Source organism: Amaranthus tricolor, chromosome 9 (genome assembly GCF_026212465.1).
Source record: "Amaranthus tricolor cultivar Red isolate AtriRed21 chromosome 9, ASM2621246v1, whole genome shotgun sequence".
NCBI lineage: Eukaryota > Viridiplantae > Streptophyta > Magnoliopsida > Caryophyllales > Amaranthaceae > Amaranthus > Amaranthus tricolor.
The window spans coordinates 10160999-10182001 of NC_080055.1; the positions used below are offsets into that span (position 1 = coordinate 10160999).

The window sequence follows — 21003 nt, forward strand, 5'->3', positions numbered from 1 at the left end:
TTTGTTATTGTTCATTGCCTTTAATTACGGCTTCTTACCTCCTTTACTTTTATCTTTATTTTTAGGTATTTGTACATGTTCTATTTGCAAGTTGCAAGTTTCACCGCTTTGAAGACCTTTCTCAAGCCGAAGGACTCTTTGACCGCACTCTCCTCTTTGGGTATGAACTGCCGTAGTTCTTCCAACCCCAGACCCTGAACATAATTTTCGATGAGCGGAATACACTGGGTATGTTACCATGATGATTAAGGTCAAAAAAGATAAATGCCCAGTAAATTGAAATGTTGTTAAATGCGCATACTGACCGGCCCAAATTGACAGTCTAATAATGAGACCGTCTCGTCCACGTTTTTATGTTAGTTATTTATTCTAAACTAAATTTGATTTATTCCTGATTCTTATTTTATGTTTTTGACCTTAGATATTTTTACTCTAACATAAGTTCTTTTTGAACTTTTTTTAGCATCCACATATATATTATACAAATTATTAACTAAGCATGATAAGATTTTTCAAGCACTTTTTTTTAGATGAATTCATGTAGCCAAAATATAATTACCATTATTAACTATTATTTTGGTATTTGCAGACCGAGTTTCCAGATGCATTATGGAATTGAATAATTTGAATGTTTCAGAAGTCCTTCACAATATATTCCATTAACTATAATTCATTTTTGTGCATAATAATAATATTTCAACAAAATATGTAGTTTAGCATAATTTTATATATGAATTAGTTTTAGAAATTAATAAAACCTTTTAATATAAGTTAACTACTACAAAAGTCATCTTAGTTAAATTGTAATCATTATCAAATCAGAATAAAAACTTGCATAAAATACCAATGAATAACTTTCATTAATTATTCATATATATAAATATTAATATCTATAACTAACTTTCATTAATTATTAATAGGCAATAAATTATATTCATTAACGATTTTATTCGGAGAAAAATCTCTATTTGCATATTAATGTTTTTATATATTTTGAAAATTTTTCACTAATTTAATGACAATATTTCGAATATAAAAGGATTACTTAGAAGATTCCTTAGAGTGTTGACATAATTCTTAAATAGAACGTTTCTATAATAATAGACATATTAATAGAATTAAAAAGTTTATTATACTTACATTAATTATGGTTTATTTCTTCCCATTTATAATACAATCTTTTGTTTATAAATCATGCAAGTAGGTATAATATATTCATTGTTTAGGTAATTTAGATTTATTATATTGTTATTGTCTAAATATAAGTAAATTTGATTAAAAGTTTTATTTACTACTACAAAATAAATATACTACAAAAAAAAAAAAAACCAAAATCATCAACCATATGTTTTTCTATACATTCTACACATCTTAATTCATTAATTTTTTTTTTTGTTTTAAAAATTAGGGATTAAGCTCATACCTTGTGTCCTTATGGACACTATTGGCAAAGTAGGCGTTAATTTGGTGAAGTTTCATAACGTTAAAACATGATAAGTGACTTTTAATTTCTCATAACAAACAAAAAATTTTTAATAAAATTTGATATTGAACCCAATGTTAATTTGGTGAAGTTTGATGTTTTTTTAATATAATAAGAATAAAGCGTGATTTGAAATTTTATTTTGAAAATCAATTTTGTTTTAGCATGGAATATCATGTAGTACACTTTTGTGAGTGTAAGGAAAAATTCCAAGTGTTCATTTCGTTATTTTTAAAAATGATATTTTTTAGTAAGATATTTTTTAATATAATTACATGACTCGAAACACTTTAACTTATGAGAAGCAAGTCTTATGGAGAATTATATGTATCCATTTGATGATAAAACTATGATAAGTCTATGACAGTAGATCTACGGTGTATATTATGTTAAATAATGTAATCTAGAAAAATCTAGGGAGTAATGTATCAAGAAGTAAGTAAAAAAATTCTATGATATCTTAGAACTATCTAGACTAATACCCTAAAGCTAATAGTCTAGAACTATCTACAAGTTGTAGAAAAGACTAGAAACATAATGATGGTGAAAGCACCAACTAGAAGCACTATATATATGTGTTGCATGCTCTCATTTGTAACCAAGCCATATAATACAAAAAACTTTTTTTCACAAAAGCCATCAACTCTCCTCTTTATTTTTCATACTAGCATCTTCAATATTTATTAATTAAAATCAATAATCCACTGCAACTTCCGCATATTAATTCTAACATATTATTCCTTTCATTTTAACGGTGAGATGAATAAATATTTTCAAATGCAGGTATAGCTTTTGTGCCTTTGTGATATCTTGGCTCACATGACATCACCTGACTTTCCAGTACGCAATACATATGCAGGTAAACATTTTTCAATTCGTTTTGTTCTAACACAAATTCTTAAAATAGACGAGGTTTTGATAAGACTATTTTTATTGAGTTGATCCGTCTATAATTTATTCTATTAAAATAATTATTTATAATTTTAAAATGATTAATTATACAGATGGGGTAATTGTATGTATCCATTTGATGATAAAACGGTTAAATAATTATTTACTCTATTAAAATAATTATTTACAATTTAAATAAACTGTTAAATAAATTCATTTGATTTCTTATTTTTTGAACAATAAGATAAGTGTACTTGATAATAAACAATTTATGCTACCATACTTTTTCTGTGATATTTTTGTCAAGTAACCAACTCGATTAATATATGACGCTAACTTTAAATGATAGGTGTTTAAGATTAGTACCCGTTATCTATTATTAAGATGGCTTTTGATATCATGTTAAGAAATTAATTTAAAGGAAAGTTTAAAATGATAGTAAAGACTTTAAAATATGTTATGTAATTTTATATTTTTTTTAATGTTCAAACACAAAATAATTATTGGCACGAAACCGTTACGATGCTAAGAACGATACAAACAACAATGAACAAAACAACGTTTGACAATGTAAACTAAACAAAAGAGAAACAAGGATTTAAGGAGGTTCACCCAATGATGGCTACGTCCTCCGTGGTGTGTAGTTTCTGTTTATATTATATCAAGAATGAGTATAAACAACACTTCTCAAAGAAGAATTACAATTGAGTAAGAGATAAAAACAAAAGGCTATGTGTTTGGCTTAGGGGTTGTGTTTGATGTGTTTTAAGTGTGAGTATGCGAGCCCTATATATAGTACTAGATACTAGAATATCAATAGCTCACTTGAATACATAGTTAATATTGAGTAATGAATAATATGAAATAACTCCAAGAACTTGAAAGGTCGAAAACTAGCATCCCATGCACGTCATAACATCCGCTCGACCGAAACAGGAAGCTCGCTCGGTCGAGCGAGAATCAGCAGCATTCTGGAGCATTCTGTCTGACCGCTCGACCTACCAAAATGACTCGCTCGGTCGAGCGGGTAGGTCGAGCGACCTTTCTAATCCTTCTGTCAGAATTCTGATCGAGCTACCATAAATCAAGTCCCTTCTTCTTCTTCATTAATCTTCATTAACACCCATAATTCATCATGAATACTCACCACATAACTACATCCATTTGCATTTCACAACCAAGAGTCACACACATGAATACACACTTTAATTTGTGCACTCAAGTCACACATACCATTCATAAGAATTGGCACGAGGAATATTTACTCATACTACCTTTAGTTTGGTTGAGGTCTCCTTTAAATACCAACACTAATGTATTATAGTACTTTATAATAATAATCTCTTAGACATATTAAATTTTCAGCCTTTTTTTTTTTATGTGTTACTTACTTTGTATCATATATATACTATTTGACTTACTTTTTTAAAAATATCATTATATGTATATATTTCTTTTAAAAGAATTATTCCAATTTAAAGGTTTAAACGTCGTAAAGAAAAACCATATAAATAAAACAACACACAACAATTAAGTCCAGATACGAATGATGGTGAGTTTATTATTTATACATTTTAATGTGTGAATTTTTTTGTTTAACAACAAAGTAATTTGTTGTATTCGGTTTTGTCAGATAATTCAATAATGACGAAGATTTATTAGAAAAGAGTATTTACAAAACAAACGTCTGAAAAAAATATTTATACCCACGTTAGTTGGTTAGTCATTCATATTTAAAATGTATTTAAATTTTGAAAAATAAAAGAATAGTTGTTTAATTATAATTATATATGAATCATGCTCTAATTAAAAACTTATCAATACTATAAATCAATTGTCGTTGCACAGTGGATCGAGCATAAATATTATATCAAGTACACTTTTTAATGATGTCACAAATGTTTTTTTTTTTTTTTATATTTAAGTGTTTTATTATATTAGATTGCGTAATATTTAATTTAAGTATTATTATTTATTTTATTTATGTTTATATGAAATATCAAACTTAAAATTGGTATGGATGGTCCAAATAAGACTAATAGATAGTTTATTTACTTAAGATGTATTATGTAAATTAAATGAATTGTTGATTAATTCTAATCATTTAAAAATATTTCTTAATATAAAATGCATTGATATTTTAAATTAACAGTCGCCGCATTGAGGAATGAGCATGAGTATGACACCACACATGCTATTTAATGACGTTACTAATGGTATGTATTTGAAATTTAAATGTCTCACTTTATCAAATTGTGTAATTACTTTTATATATATTATTTATTTATTTGTTATTTTTATATTTATATGAAATGAAATATCAAACTTTTAGTTCGAATGGATTATCCAAATCCACCTAAACATCGAAGTGGGAAACCATGTAAGCAAACGAACACACGATAAGTCAATCCAAATACGACCAATGGTTGGTTATTTACTCTGCATATTTTCTAAAGATTTATGTTTAAGTCCGAAGTTGAATTTTTTTTTTTGGGTTTTTTAAGAGAATTCAATCTTATCAGTAGAGCAAAGTCGGGAGAAGTCAAAGTTAGCAAGATCCATTAGAAAAGAGTATATACGAATTAAGCGAATCAAAAACTCAGTCATTCCAATATTATTTAGTTAGTTATTTACGTGCAATTTAAATTTGAATCGTGAATTAATTTATTATTAAATATAATTGTCTAAAATATGGTTTAATTAAAAATTTACTATGACCCCATATCAATCTTTATCACATAATGTGGCGAGTACGAGTATGACACTGCGGGAACCTTTGAGTGATGGAAAGATTGAAGGACCTAACGATGGAGAAGCTATTATTGATATACCCGAAGATTTATTAATTAAAGAAGCATTTGATCCAATAGCTGCAATTTGTTGATTGCATATATCTTGGAATTCATGAGGGTTCAACTGATAGTTCGTACTTTAAAGAGAGGGCAATATTAGCACCAACAAACGAGATTATTGATAAGGTTAACGAACATGTATTGTCACTTTTTCCAGGAGAGGTGAGGACGTACTTGAGTTCAGATGAAATCGATAAATCCGACGGTAATTATGGTGGCAATGACGATGCATTTTCAATTGAATTTCTCAACTCAATACGTGCATCTGGAGTTCCAAATCATAATTTACTGCTAAAAATTGGTGCTCCAATTATGATGCTCAGAAATATGGATCAGCCAGCAAGCTTATGCAATGGTACACATTTATTAGTTGATCATCTTGGTGACCGAATTTTACAAGCAACTGTTATATCCGAATCAAACATTAGTTACAAGGTATTCATTCCAAGGATTACACTCACACCGACAGATAATTCTAATATCCCAGTTGCTCTACAAAGAAGACAATTTCCTCTGTCTTTGTGTTTTGCGATGACGATTAATAAGAGTCAAGGGCAGTCACTATCCCATGTTGGTTTGTTCTTACCTAAGCCAGTTTTTAGTCATGGACAATTTTATGTCGCAGTGTCTAGAGTGATTAGCAGAAAAGATTTGAAAATTCTCATATGTGATAAGGATGTAAAGTATGTCATCGCACAGAGAATGTTGTCTACAAAAAGGTATTTCAAACCCTCTAAATGTTACTTATAATTTAGCTACATTTCACACAGTTAATGTTTTTTTTTATTATTATATTACTAAATTTTCATGTAATATTTAACTTGAATAATTTTTCATATTCTATTCTCTTAGAATTTTAGTCACATATTAATCATTACACTTTAAATAAAAAACAGAACTTAATTATATTAATACATATTTGCCCCATTATTTTTAAAATCTTATTTTTGATAGATAATTACGCTAAGAAATCCGTGCATTGCACGGGTCCAATACTAGTAAACATATGATATTAAAAAAAGCCAAAGATATTATGCAGTAGAAACACTCAATTTCAACAATAATATGTATAAATTAACTTTATAATTTTGGAAATTGTCAACTATATATTATGCAGTATATCATATTCTCTAATTACTCAATTTAACTATAAATAAATATTAGTCAAAGATACTTTAATGGTAGAGATATTGGTTGATATCAAATGCCATTTCATTTTTATTTAGCCAATGATGTAAACTTTCTTTAGTTGTGACACTTAAAATTTACAAGTTTTTTAGTATAATATTTGATGAACTAAACAACGCGTAACTCTAATAAGTCAAAAGAGAATCATAGGTTGGTTGAGTGATGTAAGGTTAATTTGTCCACTCTTATGGGTATCCGTTCGGATGGGTATCAGGTTTAATATCTCGGATCAGATTAGTTTCAGATCTTAAATATATGTAAATGTTTTGACAATCTAATTTTAATTTGTATATAAACGAGTTATATCAGATCGAGTTGGGTCATACTCGGTCTCAGTTAATCGAGTCAATTTTAGACAACTCAATACACTCTTATTATAGAGTTTTTAATTAATTCTCACCAAATACATAAAAGATCAATTTCTGCCTTAATTTGCCACTCTAATTAAGTCATAACCTCATATTATTGGTCCAATTTCAAAGCTTAAATCACTATCTAACCCTAAACTCAACTACATTTGCTACTCTTAATAATCATCCTCCTAGTCTTTACGACAACCTTTTTAACTTCCCCCCACCTTACACACCAAAACCACCTAAAATAGCCCAATCTACATATTTAGATGAATTCAAAATAAAATCAAATGATCTCAATATATTAAGTATTGTTTTTGAAAAATATTATCATACAGTATGGCTTGATCTTGGGACAATGTTATCACACAATAATTTTTTAACCGATTTAATCAGTACACTTATTAGCATATTTAGAGATATAATTTGTTAAATGCTGTAAGTTCATAGCATTGAATAAGATTACATCCGCCCCTGCTTTCATACCAAAACCACCTATTGTGACTCCTCTGCCCACTCATCTTGTCAGCCACCACCATACGTGCCAAAACTACCTTGTTTGAGCGAATTTCCGACACCAACGCTGCCATCTACACAACCAACATGTCCAATAGACACATTGAAGTTGAAAGGATGTGCTGATGTGATTAGAGGACTTGCTCATGTTGTAGGAACTTAGGAAGTAGTCTTAAGGCTGCTTTTTGTCCTGTCTTAGGTAGCCTCTCTAGCTTGGATGCTGCAATTTGTCTTTGTACTACAATCAAAGCTAACCTATTGAACCTTCACGTTGTTCTTCCTATTGCTCTTCAAGTCTTGATTGATTGTGGTAAAGCTCCTCCTAAGGGATTCAAATGCCCTTCCTAGAGAGCCAAGCTAGCCAATTCATCTAAATACCTCTTTAGTGTATTAAAAGATTTTAAGATCGATTGTGAGAACATCTCATACAACAATTTGTGTTAAAAGTTCTCCTGAAGACCATCTCAAAATATCTATTACTTATATTTTTCCCTTCTTATTAAGAAAATTATTTATCTAGAAGGGATAGAGAGAGGAGCATCGACAATCAAACCAAAACCTTACATAGAGAAAGTTGTACATGCTTACTAAGACAAAAACTAATTCTCACAATTTGTCTCTTAAATTCATGTAAACAAGTAAAACAATAAAAATTCCTCAACTACTAAACAAAATTAATGATGTTTTTCGCATATAAACCTTATTTTATTTTTTAAGCCACACTTTGACATCATAAGTAGAGACAATAATTCCACCATCTTTTCTACTATCTCAACTTATGTGAAATTGTACTCGGTACAACTAAAAACGAAAGAATATAATTGTCAGCTTTAAACTCAAACCATAATTCTTGATAGAACTCGACTAGACCAAGAGCCAACCAAAGGGAAAGTCAGATATAAAAGTTAAAGAGGTTATGGATATCAAAATTTTCTTTACCATTATACCATTAATTTTCTACTAATCATATAACAATACTAGAAATTACACAATAATAATGTCAAAGACCCAAACTAAAAAAACTAAGCCGCACTTTGCACCATGAGTGTGAGTTGCGGGGGTCAGCCCCTTGCGGCCCCCATGTGCCTTCGCCGCCGGACTCGACCAACTTGACTCATTTTTCAAAACTTGGTAAAATTTTGAGTTCTACATAGATATCTTCAAGCTATAACCTTTTAGTTTTTTTTTTTTTTGGTTAATTTTTAATATTTGAGTAAATTTTTCATAACTAGAACTTGAAAAGCCTTTTTAATCTATATAAGATAAAATAAACTCATAAACTCATTTTTGGTTCTAATAAAAAATATCACATGGTGATTTTTTTAGCTATTTTATATAATGATAAGTTTAAAAATTATAATCAGTTGGATCAAGCATAATCGATTATTTTAACAGGTCTATGAAAAATGCTTGAATTACAATCATTTTGAAATTATGGGGTGTTTCACAATTGGCCGTTGGCCGTTAGCTGTTAGCTATTAGTTTTTTTAGTTGGTTTGTTTGACCATTTGAATATGTTAGCTGTTTTTGTTGGCTTTTAAGCTAGTTGAAAATACTAGCTGTTTGTGGACATGTTTGATAAATTTGAGTATTTGTTGTTGCCTGTTTATTAGAGAAAAAGTGAACTAGCATGTCATAAACCAACAAAAAAAAGCTAGTTGGAGCAGCTTTTTCATTTTGGTTTAAAAGTCAACTTCTCAACTACTTTAAAAATCATTTATCAAACACTTTTTTTTGCTGTTTGACCAACCAACAAGCTAAAAGTCAACCCAAAAAATAAGCGAAAAGCTAAAAACCAAACACCCCTAACATAGACGGACCTATGTTGTTGCTTTAGGTAGCATAGGCTATCCATACCCTTTTTTAAAAAAATTAATACCTTGCTTGCTTCTCAAAACCAACACATTTCATATTCAAATTCTTGAAGGAATTTAGCAGTAATCAGTGGGCAAACTTGGACAAGATTTTAAGGGAGCGAAGTTGACAAAATAAAATTAATACTTGATTAATACATCCAAAAATCATATATGTACACTTTGTCTGTTACAAATAATTAATATGTTGACAATTTGAGCACTAATCATCAATCTAACTTTAAATTATAGTCAAGTGAAATCTTAATTGATTTATCTCAATATATATTTTATTAATTTAAATTTTTTATATTTTTTGTTATTAACAAGTAAAGATACTAATAATTAAATTACTACAACAAAGAGCATTCAAAAGTAAAATATAGCAACAAATTTGTTGGTGAAGTATGTATAAAATTTTATTTTTGTGTTTGATGCTAAGAGAAAAAAAAAAAATAATTATGGGATTATATTTATATTTTATTCTCCGTAATTTACAATGATAAAGTAGTTAGCTTTACAATTTCTCATTAATACTTACATTTTTATTTTTTCTTAAAGACTCACATTATAGTCTTTTTTAGAGTATTCTTGTTCATCTTCTACCTTGTTTAATCAACAACTTCCTTGCTTGCTTCTCCAAACACCAACTTATTTGTCTTTTTGTCTAACATTAGCTTTAAACTCATCTTTGCTTATTCTAGTTTTGAATTTTTAGTCTTTGCGTAGAGATATAGTGTTGTCTACTTTTGTTTATAAAGGTTTGATAGGCATATATGGACTAGAGCGTAGAAACTACTTTAAAGATAATAAGGAGGGCACCGATTTTTTATTAAGGCCCTTTTAGTGTGAGACGAATTCAATTAGGTCGGCCTAAAAAATTTTTTTTAAAAAAACTGCTTCCTTTACAAGTGTAAAATGGGTAGTTTGGAAAATCAGCTTGTCTCATCAAAAGAAGAGCTGATATAATTAGCCTATTTCTATGATTGATCAATTTAAGATTGTAAATGATTATTTAAGACGGTAAATGTATATTGGATCAGTCTAATAGAGTTGGTCTCACGATTTTACTTTGAAAAATAGTTTATATTTGGTTGTACGCTTTTAATTTGTTTGTTGATCAAATTGATAAAAAATGTGATTGGAAAATACTTCATATTTTTAAGTAAGATTAAAAATCTTACTATAATTTATTTTTAAATAGGTTTTTAGCATGTAATTAACGCACTTTTTTCCCTCATACATTCAATTAAATTTTGGAATCCTTTATTTTACAAACAAAACTATTAAATTTTTAAATTTTTATTAGTTAAACACGTTAGTAAATAGTGTTACCCATAAGTGCCCCCTAATCATTATAGGTTGGGTATTGGAGTCAATTTTACCGAATCTAGTCGAACCATGTCTCATTCCATTTAGGTATGCTAGAATAATATAGCATGCCTTGACGCCCGCGAGAAGAGAAACAAAGCAAAAAGGGTCTATTGTTAGAGCCGAAGAATTTTCTCATTTCATTCGCACTTTCTCCAACCCGGCTAGTCTTCGCAGTTCTTACCTTTTGCCTCTTCTCTCTTCGTCAAATCGCCGTCGATCCAATACAATGGTGAGAGGATCTCTCAAAAACCTAATTTCGAAATCTCTTTCATCCGCTGGGAAATGGCAGCAGCAGCAACTTCGTCGTCTCAACATCCACGAGTATCAGGTTTCTCTTTTCTTGTCTCTGATTTAGTATTTTTTTTTTCTTCTCTTTTTTTAAAATCAATTATTATGTTTGCGGAATTTTTGAAATTGATTCAAGTTTATTCATGTTTCATTCGATTTGTATAGATTATTATGTGTTTTTGCCAAGATTTTTTGATATTTTGGATATTTTGTTGTAATAAATTTTTGCTAAAGCCAATGATATTTAATGTGTTGATGTAATTGAAATGAAAAGAGATAAGACAAATATGCTGATTGATTTCTTTAGGTTTGTGGATACTTCTATTTTAGTGGAATCCTTTGCTTCATTGATGTCAAATCTGTGTTATTTTGGGTTCTGTTTGTTTTTTCTAATAGATTTTGGCAACTGTTGGAGTTATCTACATTTCCGAATGCCCAATTTTATAAATGTGAACGAGGGAAATTAGGCTACTCAGTTTTCTACAGATTCTCACTTATTAAGTAGAAGTATGAGAATAACCTAATTTAGTAAATTATATGCTTTATTGGCGCTGACTTGGTGTTTCAACGTTGTTTGAATGTTGATGATGATACTTTTTCTGGTCTCTAGGGTGCTGAGCTCATGAGCAAGTATGGAGTCAATGTACCTAAAGGAGTTGCTGTATCTTCTGTTGCAGAAATTCAAAAGGCCATAAAAGAAACTTTTCCCGCTCATGATGAGGTAAATCCCACTGATTTATTGGTTCGCAACCTGTCTGGATAGTAGAAAATGGAGTCAAAAGTAGGAAGGGAAATAGAGGGTTGAGTTTTTTTTTTTTTTTTTTTTGTTTTTTTTTTCATTTGGATAGCAAAGAAGGAAGGGAGGTAATTTGAGGTATGAATTCCTTCATATTTTGTAGTAATTTCCTAATAGTAAAGAGATTTGGAAGGAAAACTCATCATTTGCCCTTTCCCTTCCCTTTACTTCCTTTCCATTCTCTCCCCTATGAGTACAAAGTTGATTTTGGTGTACTTTTGGTGTTGGTGTTGAGTTACTTAGGGATCCATCTAATTTTGTCGTCTGCAATGCTGAAATATGTAGCTATATTTTTAGTTGTGTTTTTTGTTTTAACTACATCAACATTGCCCTAATATATTTAAAGAGTTTCATACCTTGAACATAGAGTAAGAGGAAGATTTTCAATGATGCTTTTTATCATGTTGTTGCGTGCTCTCACTAATTTCAATTCCTTCCATTTTAATCGTAGTGTCATTGCTAGGTCACTTTATATACTTTTAGAGAATAAATATTTTTTTGAATCAAGACATTTAAGTGATAGAGTTCTTTTAAGTGCATTTTAAACCTTATTAATTTGGTTTTGATGTCATTGAGATTGTAGGCTTTTTGTGATGTATTGTTACTAGATGCCATGTTCTGTTGATAATGAATAGGTTTCTGATGTTGCATTTCTTAGTTGAGTGGTTGCCGATCTTAATTTCTCTTTGCTTGTGTCATTTTGATTATGAAATATTCATGGGATTATTGATGGATTTTTATGTGAAGGTGGTAGTTAAAAGTCAAATCCTTGCGGGTGGACGAGGACTGGGAACATTTAAAAATGGATTGAAAGGAGGAGTCCACATTGTGAAGGCGGATCAAGTGGAGGACTTGGCTGGTACTCACGAATTCCCTGAATTTTTTGTTGGTTTTAAATTCTGATCATTGTGTAAAAAAAAAAGTGAATTACTAATGTAATTTTTGATGTTGTTTGGTCACATGGAATATGAACTCCCCCATTACGTTACGTAACACTTGTTATGTAACCTGTTTGAGAGTTGTTGCGATGTTAATTTCTGTTATACAATGGTGCATGAATTTTCACGGTCAAAACACCGTGTTGACCGTTACAACATGTAACGCCATTATTTCACCGTTACGTTATTTGTCTCCCCGTTAAAAGTTCATTAATACCAATTAACTTAATTATTTTTTTTTTTGAAAAATGAAAAATTTTCATTAGTCCATAACAAAACAGTACAAGACAACTATATACTGCAATTATAATATGTAGGCATATTGCATAATAATAGTATTAAAAAAAAAAGCAATTATAATTTCAAAACTCCCCTTGTGGGTTGTTATTTTGATGTGCTTTTGTAGTAGCTCATAGTAATAAATGTTTGGGTTTATAGTGTTATTATCATCCTGAATATATTGTTCTAATTTCTTTGGGCTTATATGTTTATTTTGAATGTCTCCAGGAAAGATGCTTGGTCAAATTTTGGTTACTAAACAAACTGGTGCTCAGGGAAAACCTGTTAACAAGGTATAGATTCGTCATTACTTTTCATGTACCTAGATTAGCTAGGGAGTTCCAAAAATTATTGAGAGTTTATAGGTTCATTCAATAGACATTATCTTTAAAATTATTACTTAAATAGGTGTCCAACTATTTTTGTACTTTGCAACCTTTTCCTTCTCTTATTGTGCATCAAAGTCACTATTTTTACTGTATGTCGTAAAAGGATTTTTCTTTCATGTTATATACTCCTCTGTTCCACTCATTTTGCATTATTTCGTATACAATATAAGAGCTTTTTTACCTAGATGATGCAAAACAGAGTGGACTGAGGAGTATCTACAATTGACTTATAGATTGTTAAATTTTATCCTCATTTATTGAGAAGAATATCCTATTTTCATAGTACTTTCATCAGTTTTGCTTACTTGAGGCTATAATTTGAAGACCTCAAGGAAATGCAAACTTTGGTGGTTATCTATTGTTAGTTTCTTTGGTTGGTATCATAGAATATGGTGCTACACAAAGTTGAAGGATAAGATGTGTGTAGATATCTTGGATTTTGCAAGATGAGAATTTTTTGTCTTTTTAGTGGGGTGATATAACTATACTTTTAAAATCTAATGCATGCAATTGAGCCACATATCGTTGATTTGTGTGTTTGTGTGTGTGTGTCGATTTTCTTTTAAGCCTAATACCCCTAGGTAATGCAACAATATTAGTAAGCGAAAATAGATGACTATCAACTTTGATTTGCTTTTGAGCAAAAGATTCAAATGCAGTAGTATAGTGCTTCATGAGAAAGTTTTTCCATGTATTCATAATTTTATGCAATTTATTTGTGTCATCCATTCTCAATGGGGCCAAAGAGTTTTAGTTTTTGGTTTCAAACTATAATAGATTATAATACAATGACTCATTAAATCACGTGGACCTTTAGTCGACCCCAACAAATCCTATGCCTAGGTGAGATCTTAGGTGGAAGTCACTTACTGGTATTGGGGTAGTCTTATAATTATGAAGTTGATCGTTTTTTCTTTTTGATCTTTTGTTGGAATCTATATATTTCAATCATTCTTCTTTTAGGTAACCATCAATTGACTTGTATCACCTTTGCCAAGAAGTTTGAACGTATTGAATATTTTACTTATGTCAAAAAAGGAGAGTTATTGTACTCATTCGACTACATGTTTGTTGAGAACTGATTCTTACTTGTTGATGAAGTGGCAATATCTTGTTACACTAATTTATTTATCAACCTTTACACCTTTTATTCTCAAGTCTCTGATTATTATAGGTTGCTAAAAGCAATTTCTTCTCCTTCTTCACAAACAGGTTTATTTGTGTGAAAAGTTGTCGCTTACAAATGAAATGTACTTCGCCATCATGCTTGATCGTCAGACTGCTGGTCCAGTATGTCCTTGAACTCTTTCATTTCCACATGATTCTAATATTCTATTATGTTGTGTAATTGTTACCTTTTTTTGTTTTTCAACCTATAGTGTTAATTATATTTTTGCATAAGTTGACAAATTAAATTGTTAGTAAGTAAATTTCCTTCTATTTGCATAATTCCATGTTTTACCTATTTGAATTTCATTTTCTTTAAGCCCCCTCTCTTTATCATGAAAAGGAAAGTATGTATGATCTATAATCAGATTTGTAATTATTGTAACCAAGTTATTAAATTTTGTAGATTTTTTTTGTGGTAAAAATTGATATTGGATACAAAAGGAAAAACATTATTTATTTTTGTAGAAGCAGGACTTGGCTAAACATATATTGATCTTTTCTTGACTTTGATTGTTGATATTGTTCAGTTGACTTGTCATGTTCTTGAAGCAAACATTTTTTAAATACCTGTTGTAAGGGGAAATTTTTTATTATTTATCAAATAAAGAAAAAAGTTGCAAGATTAAGGAAAAATCAACGCCAAAATACAAGAAATAAGATTCTTCCGTCATTCCTACACAGATCATTAGATCACTTAAAGAGAAATTCGAAAACAAGCCATTGGCTTTGGCCCAAAGTGTTGCTAAGAGCTTGGCTCTCTCGAAAAATACGTTTTACAGAAAAGCTTTATCCTTAATGATATATTTCATTCTATCCTAACTGGATAGAAAGAAATTAGCTGTATGTGGATTTGGTCATCTAAGCGTGATTGTTTACTATCAAGTTTTTCTTTCCTGATTTTAGTAAGGGAGCTTTGTTGATACATCAACAACACAATTGACTGTTGTCATATAGTTCAAAATTGAGTCATCCTGAGTCTACATCGATTGTACTATTTCTAGTTTCATTGTTCTGTGGCCCTTACTGGCCCATTGTTCACCCAACCTATGTTACTTGAAAACTTCGTTAACTCGAACATAACAATGAGAATGGAAATATATTGTACATTTACGTAGTCAAATTCATGGACTTGTTGCCAAATCGGATTTATATAGCATGCACACAATCTTTGTCTTTTCTATTGAAACTCCGAAATTAATTAGCACCTACAATGTATGATCCAATTTCAAGTTGTTCGAATTTGGTTTTTTAATGAACGTAGTAATACGTATCTATACTCACTTGACCTTTTTGGTTTTCATTTGGATTTGCTTCTCTTTATTTGAACCTGTTTTTTAATAAATGTTTTAAATGTACAAATAGAACTAGTGCAAAGAAACTAAAAAAACATACTTTTGACTGAAAGTTGTGAACATATATGCATTAACGACTATGGATCTTGCGGAGTAGCCATCAAGTTGTATATTATTTGAAGTATTGGTATTCACCTTTTCTATATGAAGTTATAAACTTAGCTGCTATGTGGATACTTTTGACATGTTTCTTGCATTTTGTAGCTTATAGTTGCGTGCAGCAAAGGAGGAACAAGCATTGAAGACCTTGCTGAAAAATTTCCTGACATGATCATTAAGGTTACAGAATGTTTTTTATGCTCCTATTTGTGCCAGTCTGCCAGGGTTTGTATTAATATTTGTAATATTTCTGTTTAAGGTGCCTATTAACGTATTCAAAGGAATTACTGATGCTGATGCTGAGAAAGTGGTTGATGGTCTGGCATTAAAGTCTGTTGATAAACAGTCTGCCATTGAACAAGTGAAGAACCTATATAAAATTTTCTGTGAATGTGACTGCACCATGCTTGAGGTGTGTTGAACAATGTCAAAAACCTTCATCTTACTGTAATTTGTCTTTCTAACTGGTTATTTCTTTCCCTTGATCAGATTAATCCTCTAGCTGAAACTTCCGACTCCAAATTGGTGGCTGCTGATGCAAAGCTCAATTTTGATGACAATGCTGCATTTCGTCAAAAAGAGATATTTGCTTTGCGTGACACATCGCAGGAGGATCCTCGAGAGGTTTGTTTCAAGAATTATAACTTTACCGACTATTTCAGTAAAGTTGTGTTCAATTACATGCTATGTTAGTTTATTCTATCTATTCTTGTGTGATGTATCAGGAGTATGCCGGGCTGGGGGTGGGGGGGGGGGGGGGGGGGGGGACTGGATCCAACCCTTAAATTCAAGGGTTTAAAATGGGCAAAGCCTTAAACACACCGTGCTCTAAAAACAGCCCTCTACCTACATAAATGGATTGGTTATCGGTTAGGAAATAGGCTTGAGCCATCATTTTTTTCACTCTGAAAATATGCAAACTGCTTCTTGTTTTCATATCTGTTGTTCATTGCTTCATTCACGTGTCTTTTCTTTCTTTCTTTGCCCCTAATAAATACAACTTATTTTCTTTTTTCTGCATAATACTCTTCCTTTAATTTCATGAATTTGAAAATTCATGTGATAGCATAGTGGTTGAATGTTTTCTCTTCACACTTGTAACATGGGTTTGATACTCACCGTTTACCTTCCTGTAGGGAGTCTCTAGCCTACTCAAAATAAAAATAATTTCATGAATTAGAATATTGCTCTTTCTTTAATTTCATCAGCTGGACATTTCTATTGCTTCTATTTGTTTCTCTGTATTATAGGTTGTTGTTCCTTTTTGTTACATATTACAACTTGATATGGAGCTGTATTTTTGACTTTTCTTTATTCCATCTGATTTTCATTTCCCATATTGTTTGAGTATGATAAATTGGATTGGAATGAGATATACTAAAAATGACCTCAGATAACATATGCAGAGAAAATATACCAACCATATTTTCATTTGTTTCTGGGCGGATTGATTGGGCCCAGTCCATGTATGCTCGTTTTCTTTTTTGCAAGACCTCCGGCCCAAACAATTTTATTTGAGTCTGGCCTGTATCCGGTCCATTCACTGGTCTAAAGGAGTACTTGGTGAAACCTGCAAGCGTTTTTGCATATTTGTTTTTTTATGCCTGAGATTCCCAGTCTGTTGACAGTGCTGTTCAATTCTGGTTATTTTGCAGGTTGCTGCAGCAAAAGCTGACTTGAACTACATTGGGCTGGATGGAGAGATTGGTTGCATGGTCAACGGAGCAGGATTGGCTATGGCCACAATGGACATAATTAAATTGCATGGAGGAACACCTGCAAACTTTTTGGATGTTGGTGGAAGTGCTTCCGAAAATCAGGTAATTAGTTATGCTGCTTAAGTTATGTTGATAACTTTTTGTAGTAGTTAAATTGATTTGGAGAAGCATATAGTTATTGCTTTTCCTTGTAGGGTCTTGGTTGATGATTTGGCCTATAGAAACTTTTCTCATGTGGTTTGAATTGTTGCTTATAACCAATGTAATTGTTGCTGCATTGAGTCTTTGTTATACATTGCTTATAAGGATTGTGTGAAACAGGTAGTGGAGGCATTTAAGATATTGACCTCTGATGAGAGGGTAAAGGCCATCATGGTGAACATCTTTGGCGGAATCATGAAGTGTGATGTTATAGCCAGTGGAATCGTCAATGCTGCAAAACAGGTAAAAACGGAAACATGCATCATGAAATTTTTTATATGAAATTGTTTAGTAACAGAGTCTCATATAACCAACAACTGTACTAAATAGATTTCAGGAGTGAAGCTTGAGTCTTCTTACAGCTAGTTTTTGTGATGATTTGATATTACGTATGGATAGAAACTGGCAACTCAGGTTGTCTTAAAAAGTGGCATGGATTTAGACTAGAACCTTGGAAGTTTTTCTATGCTTTTATCTATTTTTGAAGCAGTCCAGGTTCCTGGACCAGTTTGAGTTAAGGTCGGTTTTATCTAATTTGCCAATAAAATCACTTTTTGATTTTGCGATTCGCTCAAAATTGCTCAAAAGTATAGCCCAAAATTGATCACTTTGCATTTTTTGATTCACGATTCGTGATTGGCGGGTAGATTATTCAGTGATCGGCTGGTCGCTTGATGGGATCCAAACTGTTTGTATCGTCACTGCCCAGTGCCCAGTGCTTATGAAATGACATACAACTATACAACTATACAAGGATTGGCCTTTTGTACGATGGCTTATTGGTCAGCAATTCAGCATCATATACTTGACAGGACATGGCCAATGCTTGCTAAGTGTGACAGGACATTCATTTTTGCTTCCGTCAAAAACATTCCATAAACTTATTTTGGCAACTTCTGAACTATCTGATTGATTTTGGGGTTGGGCGCATTCGGACTCATGGGTATTTATAGTTTGGTTACACAGTTAGAGAATGAGAAGTGATAATGTCTATTCAAATCTGTTTTCTTTTTGTTTAATTATTTTTCTAGTCTTGAAATATGTTTTTTAACCATATTTTCCCCCTACATGTGGTTAGGTCTCGTTAAAGGTACCTTTAGTTGTTCGACTTGAAGGGACAAATGTTGACCAGGGAAAGAGAATTTTGAAGGTAAAAGATGTTTTTAATCTAGACTTTTATTTTAAATAGATTCTTGAAAACGAGTGCTATCTCCGAGATCTTGTCAAATATCCCTCAACGAACTTCCATTTGCAGGAGAGTGGAATGACCATCATAACTGCTGAAGACCTTGACGATGCTGCGGAAAAAGCAGTAAAAGCAGCGTCAAGTTGAGAGTGTTAGTTCTCGAATCTCCATAATCCCCTCCATGAGATTTTGCTTTATTTTCAACAAAATTTTAGAATGTCTACTCCAGTGTGATGGAGAAAACTTGCATATAAATGGCAATTATGATCGATTGCAAATCACAAGATTAACAATGAGGAAAAGCACCATTTTTAAGCTAAATGGAAACCCATTATATTTTTTTAAGCTTTCTCATGTTCAAGCAGTCGGGCTGCAAGATTTTCCGTGTTTCAACCTTATTAGGTCGACTTTTTTTGGTGTATTAAGCTATTTGACTGGCTTTCACTACAATAAATTGTCTTCCTATTTCATCCAGAGAAAAGGAATTTTTTTAACCATTGGTGCGCTCGACATTAATGAGGTTTTGTCTGTTGAATGATGTTTATTGCTGCATACTCCAAGAGATAACAAATCCCCATTTTGGCAAACTTTTTTATTTTCATATTTGTATTTTCTGGGTGAAATACTGGAACTTGGAAGGTCTGTCAAATGGTCCCATTTTTTGGTAAAGAAGTAAAGTTTGGTTCGAATGCGTTTTTATTGGAAGCAACAATTAACCAAATGGTCAAACAAGAGCTCACGACTCACTAAAGCTGAAGTTGGTATAGATCCATTTGTGATGGTGACGGTGCTGCAAAAGATTACCTTGTTGCACACATTGTTTCAAACTTGTGTTGAACCAAAATTAGATTTTCAATTCGAATTTTCTTGCTACATCGTAGAGTTGAATAAAGTTTTGTTTAAACTACAATTCAAACTGAACTAAATACATTATCTTTGAAAAAAGATCTAAAAATAAAATACCATAAATCAGACTAGACCAGACTATTGTAAAATAATTTGATTCGGTTTAGTTTGTGTGTTAAATGGTCTAATTTGATCTAAAAACTTTTCAGACTGAAATTTCTAATTTGAATTGATTTTAATTAAACTAGACCAAATCTAACTATGTGCACCTAGCTAATTCGCTATACAACGATTGTCGCTTATTAAACTGATATAACTAATAATATAAGTTCAATTTCTTTAAGGTTAGTAGGATGAAGAGTTCTATTAGCTTGCTAGGATATAAATTATTAAAAAATAGTTTAGATTATTAATATTGAAAAAATGTTAAAGTAACTAAAAATTCAATATTAATAATTTATTCAATTTTAATTTTTAAAATTAAATAAATAAATACAATAATTAATTAAAAAAATGTTACAAATGGATTACTATGTATAAAAAGTGTTACTTATTAATATTACTAATATAAAATATGTTACATTTAGTGTTACCAATTTTTAAAGTGCATGTATTACTTATTAGTGTTACTAATTTATAAAGTGTTACATATCAGTGTTACAAATTCTTAAAGTGTTATATATTAGTGTTATTAATTATTAAAGTGTTACATACTAGTGTTACCAATTTTAAAGTGTTACATATTAGTGTTATTAAATTTGACAGTGCTACATATAAGTGATACTAATTTTAAAAATGTTACGTGATTGTGTTACTTAAAGATAAAGTGTTACAAAAGTGTTACATAATATCTTCAAGAAGTTGGATGTCAATATGTGTTACCAATATGTATTACCTAAAGTCATTTTTGTACTAGTGACATAATTTGGTTTCAATTATTTCAACCTTTACAAATTCTTGTATGAGATAGTTTCATTATGAGATACGTTTTATTTATGATTAAGTAGTCCAATAAGATAAATTATTAATATGTGAATTTTTTGTTTTGAAATCATCTCTTCAAGAAACTGTCTCTAAATAGCTGTTGGACATTTCATGACCCTCTAACCTCTTCAAGGTGGAATAAAATTACCTTCGCAAAGCAAACTTAATAAACTCGCAAACTCAATAAAGTCTCCGTTTCTATGAAATTGCGCACTTAATGAATGTGTATTTATTAATTTGCAATTGA

At 30.8% G+C, this 21003-nt stretch overlaps 2 protein-coding genes across 2 annotated transcripts; both read left to right on the top strand.

Annotated features, from left to right (window-relative positions):
- The first annotated feature begins 4575 nt into the window (after positions 1-4575).
- Positions 4576-7631, top strand: LOC130823226 (uncharacterized). The gene is made up of 4 exons (XM_057687853.1): positions 4576-4590; positions 4707-4799; positions 5245-5945; positions 7439-7631. Exons 1-4 carry the CDS (start codon positions 4576-4578, stop codon positions 7629-7631), a joined length of 1002 nt encoding a protein of 333 aa, XP_057543836.1.
- A 2909-nt stretch (positions 7632-10540) lies between these two features.
- On the top strand, positions 10541-19442 carry LOC130823131 (succinate--CoA ligase [ADP-forming] subunit beta, mitochondrial). The gene is made up of 12 exons (XM_057687751.1): positions 10541-10838; positions 11409-11519; positions 12342-12453; positions 13040-13104; positions 14413-14490; positions 15927-16001; positions 16081-16233; positions 16311-16445; positions 17477-17641; positions 17861-17983; positions 18819-18890; positions 18996-19442. Exons 1-12 carry the CDS (start codon positions 10737-10739, stop codon positions 19071-19073), a joined length of 1269 nt encoding a protein of 422 aa, XP_057543734.1. The 5' UTR covers positions 10541-10736; the 3' UTR covers positions 19074-19442.
- Positions 19443-21003: the final 1561 nt, after the last annotated feature.